The sequence below is a fragment of the Pteropus alecto genome, unplaced genomic scaffold (assembly GCF_000325575.1).
Source record: "Pteropus alecto unplaced genomic scaffold, ASM32557v1 scaffold116, whole genome shotgun sequence".
In the NCBI taxonomy this organism is placed as follows: Eukaryota; Metazoa; Chordata; class Mammalia; order Chiroptera; family Pteropodidae; genus Pteropus; species Pteropus alecto.
In genome coordinates, this window is record NW_006439189.1 from 832,903 (window position 1) to 842,764 (window position 9,862).

At 36.6% G+C, this 9,862-nt stretch overlaps 1 protein-coding gene across 3 annotated transcripts in view; it reads right to left on the reverse strand.

Moving 5' to 3' along the window:
* Nucleotides 1–9,862, reverse strand: part of TENM1 (teneurin transmembrane protein 1) — a 756,077-nt gene that overhangs the window by 211,304 nt on the left and 534,911 nt on the right. For all 3 annotated transcript variants that reach the window (XM_006916168.3, XM_006916167.3, XM_006916166.3), the window contains exon 16: nucleotides 4,268–4,387. In XM_006916168.3, the coding sequence (XP_006916230.1) occupies nucleotides 4,268–4,387 (120 nt within the window). The remainder of the gene's footprint in view (nucleotides 1–4,267; nucleotides 4,388–9,862) is intronic.

Here is a 9,862-nt window from a genome sequence, read left to right on the forward strand (position 1 = left end):
GGTAGGACTGCAAATTGGTACAGCCACTATGGAAAACAGTATGGAGGTTCCTCGAAAAAGTAAGAACTGATCTACCATGATCCGGCAATCCCTCTACTGGGCATTTACCCCAAAGACTTGAAAACCCATATCCGAAAAGATATTTGCACATCGATGTTCAGAGCAGCATTATTCACAGTGGCCATAACATGGAAGCTATCCTACAATAGATGATTGGCTAAAGAAGCTGTGGTATATATATATATACAATGGAATATTATTCAGCCATAAGAAGAGATGAAATACTGCCATTTGCAACAACATGGATGCACCTCGAGATAATCATGCTAAGCGAAATAAGCCAGATAGAAAAAGTTGAAAATCACATGATATCACTTATATGTGGGATACAAACCTAAAAGCAACAAACGAGTAGGACAAACAAATGGCGACTCATGGACATGAACTATGGAGTATTGGTTACCAGAGCGTAGAGAGTGGGTGAGGAGAGGGGATGTAGATGTGGTAAAGGAGGTCAAATATAGCGGGGTACGAAGAGGTTGCAGTGGGTAAAGGGGATCAAAAATATGGTAGTTGAAGGATACTGGACTTTGGGTGGTAAATACACAATAGAATGCACAGATATCAAATTATATTGTACACTTGAAAATTATATAATTGTATTAACCAATGATAGCCCAATAAACTTAATTTGAAAAAAAAAAAAAAAAAACAGAATGCAATAGCCAGGAACCTTGGGACAATTACAAAACTGTAACATACAAGTAATGGGAATACCAGGAGGAGTAGAGAGTTAAGAAGAGAAAAAATATTTGAATAAATAATGACTGAAAATTTTCCAAAATTAATGACAGATACCAAACCACAAATCTAAGAGGCTTAGAGAACACCAAGAATGATAAATGCCAAAAAATCTACACATAGGCATATGTGCAGATTCAAGCTGCAGAAAATCAAGACAAAAAAAAAATCAAGAAAAATGCCAGAGGGAGGGAAGAAATATCTACGTAAAGGGGAACAAAGATAAAAATTACATCAGACTTCTCTTCAGAAACCATGCAAGCAGAGGAGCAGAGTGAAATATTTAAAGTGTTGAAAGGAAAAAAAAAAAAAACCCATCATCCTAGAATTCTGTATCCAGCAAAATGATCCTTTAAACACAACGAGGAAATAAAGACTTTCTCAGACAAACAAAACTGAAGGAATTTGTCACCAAGAGGGATGAGTTGCAAGATATCAAAAGAAGTTCTTCAGAGAGAAAGAAAATAATATAGGTCATGAACTCTGACCTACATAAAGAATGATAAAAAGGAATAAATGAAGGTAAAATAAAATCATTATTATTCTTATTCTAAAAAACAAACAAACAAACAAAAAACCAGGCTATAAAGTTTTATGAGAGTGCATATAAAAAACCCAAAGAAGAGGAGATATTTGTTTGGAGACTGTTGTCAATCCATAATAGGTCAAACCTATTCATAGATGGAAAACTACTGAAACCTATGCAAATGATTACCTCTGCCTTGTGGTATTGATAAGTGAAGAAACTCTTGCCTTGAGGGGAATCAGAGGGAACTCTCTCTCTTCATTTCTAAAGTTTTCCAAACAAAGTTCTTGAGACCTTAATGCTTCCCAAAAATCTTCTAAAGATCATCCCTTTATCTATTTGGCTCATCACTAGCTGAAATATCTATAAACAGTTGTTTTTCAACACTTTAGTGAGCACCTGTTATCTAAGTTGAAGGTGGTAAATCACAGAAGACAGGAGCCGATTACTTGAGTTAAATTTTTGGGCTCTACCCTTATTAGCTGTGTTAACTTGGATACGTTTTCTCATTTGCCAAATGGGGAGGATGATAATAATGATTCCTATCTCATAACATTCTTGTGAGTATGAAACAGAATGAAATCTATGTAAATGCCTGGCATGTAGTAGATACTAATATCTTTGTTTTTCCTTTAGAATTGCCATTTTTTTCTTTTCAGATACTTTGACCCCTCCTAATTTGCATATCTATTCTCTTCTTACTTTTAGAGGGCCTTGTATTTAACTCCCATCCTTCTTTCTGCTTTTAATACATCACTTTGGTCCCATGACCTAGACTTTTCCTGGTTCTATAAGGAAAACTGTCAGTTAATTTGTGCAGAGGATAATGGGGGTAATTATTTCTAAATCCCACATAACAAATTTGTATTTAACAGGGACTTAGGGACAATCAATAGTTTAACCACAAGCAATGATACATTTAGTGGGAACTACAGGCACAGTGGCAGACCAATGGGATTGAGAATTGGAGACAGAGGGTCCTTATAGCATCTTGCACATCACACTCTGTCTACTAGGTATCTGCTAATTACAGCCTTTCTATACTCCTTTTGCCCTCATATATAGTTTCCTTATGATAGCCTCTTCTGAAATGTACTTACTCCATCTGAGGTAGCAATGAGCAGAGACATATAAATGGAAACTCTCATCACATTGTCACTTTATGTCCAAGAGGTGATAGTGGGACAGTCTAGTTGGCATTTGGAGTACATATTTTGAATGCTGACACCCTTTGTAGATCCTTGGGGGAGAATTATTGCCAGAGGGGACTCTGGCTAGTAGCTGTCATCTACATAAACCTAGTTTTCACAGTGAGCTCATAGAGGAGGGTCTTGGCACTTTACTTAAAACTAAAAACACAAATTGTCCCTCTGTAATGTTTTCTATAACCTGTAAACAAAATTTTAAACTTTTTAGACATCAAGTTTCTTTTATGTTCTCTTGTTAATATCAGATAATTCACTGAAACCTTTGCACACAAGCTATAAAAAAACAACCCGAGGGCCCATCAGTTCTCCATGAGAAGTCAATTGTCCCTGAGGGCATATTCTACTTAAAGAAATAATCCATTTCTCACTTTCTGGCACATGATTGGACATGCTGGCAAAGGAGTGGTCAGTTTTGTGTACAAGTAACTGGTTAGTGAACTACCAAACTTCTATCTTTCAACCTAATTGGAAGAAAGGTCCATTTGAATTACTAATGTGCTGATTATGGAATATTTGAAAGGATATGTAGTTTTTACTGCTTATATATACATGTATAAGTAATATATATGTGTGTGTATGTGTGTGTGTTTTTTTCCAGACTACCTGTACCCAGAATTGTTCTGCTGAACTTGTTATAACAAATACATGGCTATTTAATAAGTAATATAATTTATATACAAATAATCCTTATGATTTACTAAAGTCTTAAAAACAGTTCGTTTTCTTAAGTAGGTTAAAAGTCTTCCTTATTATCTTATTTACTAATTTTTATAAGCAATTTCTTGATGAGCAATTGAAAAAATAAACAATTAACAATTCTAAAGTGGTTAGCACTAATAAAGTTTAATTATAGGTTCTTGAAATGAGATAGTTTCTCACACTGTGATAAAGCTCCAAGCCATAAAGCTCTCTTTATGTGAGTATTGAAGTAGCTTGTTATGAGTATGACATTTTAAGGGTAGCCATTTGGAGACTAGGACACCTAAAAGCCATTATAAGAATGTTCCTGAGAGTCATAAATAGATAACTTTAAGTTGGATGCATGGGCCTATTGACTAAATATTCTGAACAAATGTCTGTCTAAATGACAGCAACAAAAATGTTTCTGTGAATAAATCCTTTTTCACAAGGAAAAGATTTTACCTAGTGGTCTTGTTTCCCAGGTCTCAGAGTACATTAAGAAGCCCTTGGAGAGCAGCCTGGTGATCAGTGCTTAAGGTTAAATCATTATAGTTATAAAGACACCAAGGGGAATTGGTTAGGCTGACCATGCTTGTCAATCAGTTACAGCCACTAGTAAAATAGGCAGTCTAGGAAGGACATATTTAAAATAAACGTTTTAATGTGGCTGAATTCCATATTTCTGGAAGAAACCTTTTGACACCTTCATTTCTAAAATATTTTGAGGCTGCCTTGGAAAAACAGCCTAAGCGTTCTGTGGCTCCTTTATAATCTGTATCATCTCACTGAATTTTGAAGCTGGTTTTATAAATGAAATTAGATGAAGGCTAGAAAATTTTCCACATGACCAGGGTTTATTAGTACAGGGATAGAAGAGAAATTTGGTTTGATTTAAGTGGGGAGTAGAGAAAATAATTATCACCAATGATTGTTTGAGAGACAGACAGAAGGAAGATGGGCTTACGAATATTGTATCACCTGAGCCCAAGTTTCACTAATGGCTAGAAGTCAGTTTTTGGCCTCCACACGATCAGAAACAATATTGACCTACCTTCCATCTTGCCGGCTGATGGTAAACCCATAATCACTGTGGTGCAAGAAACTAACATTCACCCCTACTAGAGGGGTTCCATCTATGGCCACCACTTGGCCTCGAATCACACAAACACGCCTGCAACACAAGACCAAAGGCAAATATAAAAGCATGTTGAAACTAGATTCTAGAAACCAAGTAGGTGAAACTTTGGAAAACACGGTCAAGTATAACAAAGAAAACAATTTCACCAACTGGTAGTGACTACCAATAACATTTTGGCAGGGTATGTTATGTTTTTACTCATCAAAATTGAGATTATGCTTGATATAGTTCTGCATCCTGATATTTTAAGTTAACAGTATACTATTGACATTGTCTAATGTAATTAGAAATTCCTTAATACAGTATTTTGTTATTATATAAAATAGCCTTAAAATAGTATTCCTTAATGTGTTTAAGCCATTCCCTATTTTAGGACACTTCATTGTTTCTTATTTTTTTCTACACTGAATTTCTTATTATTAACTTGGGAGAGCATCCTAGTTATGACAGTATATTTTTCTGTTATTAAAATTAAAATTCATTACATTACTTAATACATAAATATATTGTAGATACGACTAAAGCCCCTGCTGACGGCCTCCCTCCCAGTTCCTGGTCTTCTCCTCAGAATTAATTAGCAATCTCATTTTGTTATGTGCCTTTTTTATGCATTTACATACATAGATGTGAATATTGTTGTTTCTTTATACATATTGCCAAATTGCTTTTTTGGGAATATTTTTTTTTAAGTATACTTAATTGGGTGAATTTTAAGAGTTAAAGTCTGCAAAAGAGACATAGTCTCTTGCTGTAGTACCCTATTTCTCTTGCCTAATTGAAATAAAAGATTTCAGGAGGTTTTCCTTTAAACAGATGAGTTTAATCCTTATCAAAGAATGGGATTCTATTAAACTAGCCCTTAAACAGGGCTTTCACCCAGGGACACTGTCCACTGAAACATGTATACTTTCATCTCTAGCTTGGCCAACAATTTGTAAAAAAATTTCAGGAACTTGGCATGTAAGAGAGCTCAGTGGCAAATCCCAACAAAGATTTTTCACTGCTCTGCTGTTTTGGGGGGTGTGTGTGGCAGGGGATGGGGGAGTAGTTTTTCACCAGAGTCCAGTCCTAATCTTGGAAGCCCTGAGCTCTAGAATATGCATTTTATAGCTGGAGCTGTAGGGTTGAGGAAGTTTGGGCAAGGTCAATGATTTTTCCTAGGGCATCAATGTCAGGTTTTTCACTAAGTGGGATTCAGGGTACCCAGGGAAGCTAAATCTTGGATTAAGAAGGGCCATGTTATTAGAGAAATCATGACTTTGCAAAGTAACCATAATAATTCCACCCTGGTATTAGACATTCTTCAAACAGAATCAGCAAGTCAAGGCCATGTATGTATGTAAAGACTCATGGCTACAAAGATCATTTAAATGAGAAAAAAAAATCTCTGAAAAAGTAAAAGACAGTTACCAGTCAAAGCTTGTTTTATATGCTATAGCCAATAAACTTCACTACTAAATGGTATTGCAATCAGAGGAACTGGATATGTTATGCTAATAGGATTTATCCTGCATTACCTAAGGCCTTCCCCCAACACAAACTATAAACCATTACGCAATGTAAGCTAATGTAATTGTTGCTATTAATGTTTTTGTGTATTGAGGTCTCAGACTAACATTCTTAGTTCTGATATAAATCAGTGACTTTCTTCTTTCCAATGAGCTATTTTATGAAAGTCACAGTTCCAAATGGCACAGAAGTGGCATATTGACACTTGCTTTGTCTTGTCTGAGTCCCCCAATTCTCTTTTGGGGAGATTTTAAAATCTCATTAGTTTTAAGAGAGAAGACATTTGAAAGTCATTGAGTTCTGGATTTTGAACTAATCCTGATAGATCTGGTCCCAGGTTTTAATTCCAATGTAACAAGAAATGAAAATAAAAGGCTGTCTTTAGTTTTATACAGTAACATTTGAAGGTCTTTACAAAGCAAAATTTGATAAACTGAGTATAGATTAAGTATAAACAAGCTGAGAAAATCTCCTGCAAACTATATAGGGATTGGAGCCAAAAGGGCTGAGAAGAGACTGCGTGTTAGTGAGGCCAAACCATTGAAAATCAGTTAAACACTGCCCTAAGTACTGATGGTAGGGAGGTCATTATGAATTTGTCAAGGTTCTACCAGTTAGCAAGGCAGCCTTTGCAACTATAATGCCCACCACCCAAGTGATTGCTGATTACCTATTGGCAAGGCAATTCTACACTCACTCAGTTTATTTGTTCACATTAATCTAGACATTGTGTCTTCCTACAGCTTTACTAGGCTCAATTATTTTTGCTTTTATTTTGTCAAGCCTAGTTGGCATTATTTGCTGATATTTTATGACAGACACAGACCTGTTTCTTCTCTTTGTTGCTCTTTTATTTCCTATACAGTTTATATTTATGAAGGATCCAGGCTGGTGAGTGAAATTCTCATAAAAGTCATCATTATTCTGTGCATTTCTCTTATATTTCTCTCTTCTTTCATTTTGTATCTCATTCTGAGTAGACTTGTCTTTTTATTCTTCTGCTCTTTAATATTCCTCATATTTTATGAAACACAGAGATTTGTGTGATAACAACTCATCAAAGTCATCATTATTCACGACATTGTCTACCTGTTCTCATTCATTTCACTCTTCGTCACTCATAAATAATGTGCAGACTTGTCTTTCAACTCCTACTTTTTTTATTCCTTATATTTCATGAGCCACACCAACTTACAGCATATGATAAAGCCCCAGAAAACTTATTATTCTACATTTATCAGCATCAAACTCTCTTTGTAATGTATTAGATTTTAAGTGTTCTAAAATTCCCTGTTTCTTGCTGCATTTGCTTCCATTATTTACACACCCCAAGTCATCCATTTTTCACAAAAATAACTTAGCTCCTTTTATTCCTGGATTACTAGTACTTACTACAATCTTTGACCAACATCAGTCATCCTGTGTCAGTATAAGTTGTCTAAATTTTGGGACAGTATTAAAGTAGTCTTCTTAAATTTGCAGTAATATTGACTGGCACTGTAAACAGAAACCTAGAGAAAAATTCTTCTCAGGAAAACTCTCCATTTCAAAGAGAAAGCTGGAGTCCGCTTGCATCCCCTGGTTACTCCAGCCCCAGATAGCCATTAGGAAGCTTTCATAAACAGTCTTGCGAGTATGGTATATTGTGTCACTTCAAATCAACTACCACTTTGTGAACACCCAGCTTCTAAACTAATTTTTTTTCAAAATTGTGGGTAGTAGCCTTGTATCTGCTTTATTTTTCCTGATTCACATGCCACTAAAATGTAGTTTCTCCTCCATTTATATAATTTGTTTGGATTATGCTTCCCATATCCAAGGCAGCCTGTATAATTCATCTTTTTCCTAGCTTAGATCCTTGCTGAAGTGAGGTGAGTATGTGGGGGTGTGTTTTTGGTAGTACCACATTCCTATTTCCTGAGCATTTTCTCATTTCCCATTGTGATACCTCCCTGTTGCAGAGGCTCTGAATTCTTCAAATTGTCATCTAAATGAGGCAGCCATACTTGGCATGTCCTTGGTCTGTCTTGGGGAAACATCTTGAGCTCTTAAAGTTTTGGTGCTTCAGACTACCCTCAACATGAGTCAGAATCCTTCAAGGATCTGGCTTTTTTTCTGAAATGTTTTTTCAGTTAAATAATATACAGAACTCTTCTGAACTTTTCAAACCAGATGATAGAAGCTACTGTCTGGGCTGTCATGAAGTTGATCTTGTACATGTATACAGCAGGTAAGTACCCAGTGTGACTGTATTTTGTGTTGGTGTGTGTGTATGTCTGTGCATTCTTAATGGCATTCCATCTTTCCCCGGGGCTCTCCTTTTTAGATTCAGACGTGGATGGGATGTTTTGCTTTCTTGAATCTTTAAAAACAAGAGCCTCTTCCTGTCATTGTGGGTTATAGCAAGATAACTTGAACTTAGATGGACATGTCCAATGTGACTTTAAAAACATGCATGGGGGAAAATCACCCCTCACAAGTGTCTCTTTTCCTGTTCCTTGGAGGATACAGGTTGCTGCCAAGCTGTCTACTTGCTGTCACTTTTCTAAAGAAGCAACCCCGGAGGAATTGCTTTTCTCTTTAACTAAATGCTGAATCTTCTTGGTGTTTGGTGTTTGATCTGAGGGTCAGGGCATCATGAGAAATGCAAGTCAGAATACACTTTACTGAGAGCCTTATTCAACTAACAAGCTGTTTGTTAGACAGTTCTGATGCAGAAGGTCTAATTCATTCTATATTTGATATTTTCATGGCATAGTCAATTATCCCTAGCCTTCAATAGACTCTTGGTTTCATTCTTCTCTTTTCTTGTTTGCCGTATTTTTTGTTCTGTGTCAAATTTCCAATATTCATTCAACACTGCAGGCAAAAGCATTGACCTCAAGCACAAAGGTTGGTTTGTAAAACAAGGCTGAAAACTAAATTTCTTAAAGAAGATGTAATTTACAGTATTGTATTTCTGATTAAAATCTTTTGTAAAGAAAATGAGGTTCAGGGCTAGGGAAGTTACAGCTATTTGCTTTTGTTACTAACAGGAGCATAAACATCCTTGGAAGGGTAACACTCAAAATTCAAGACCTGGGCAGCAGGAGATCTAGCATCAGGTGGGCAGGTTAGGTAGTTTTCTCCATAGAAACAGATGAAAGCCTTTCCACATCTGACAGCTCTTGTCAATAGATAGCATTGAGAAGGACTGGGCTGGAAAAGGCCATGTGACTCCTCTGCTCACTAGTGTTGGAATCGTGCCCTGAAAATTCCTCTATGAGTTGTCATTTGGTTCAAGTCTCCAAGGGACAGAAACCTGCTGCATATAAAGTATGGTTTGATGGTTCTCCTGACATCTTCTGTGGGCTTATTATTATATCCAGAGTTGTAGATTGTGTCATTTGGGCTAAAACACTGCAGCTTCTGAGGGCCCTATTGGAATGCAAATATCTCTGAGTGGCTGGGACGAAAGGGTTTATGATATTCTCTTATCCCCTACCGAAATGCAATAAATAAAGGATCTTCTCTTTACTGTGTAATTTCGGGGCTGGTGTCAGTCCTCAGTCCTTTCTCCTTATCTTTCTCTCCTATAGACCACTGGGTCTCAAACTTGATCATGCACCAGATCACATGGAAGTTTTGATAAAACAGACCGCTGGGCCCTACATCCAGAGTTACTGAATTTTGAGAACCACTGCTTTAGGTTAAGCAAGACCAGTACATAGCCAATTAATGTGTAGGAACTGAGGAGGAAGGCATGGGAGCGTAAACCATGTAAAGGCAAGTGAGTCATCAATTTTATTATTATGAAATCTGTGAGGCATTGTAGGGAGCTAAAGCTCCCAAAATTCAAAGGAGTGCATGGATTATCTCGGGAGGCCTGCTTGCATATAAAAGGGAAAAGGCTGGTTCTGAGGAATTCCAGGAAGAAGAAGATTAAGAATAGAAACAGGGAGTGTCGAAGGGAGTGTCAAAGGGAGTGTCAAAGGAAGTGTCGATTGTACCTTGATCTTA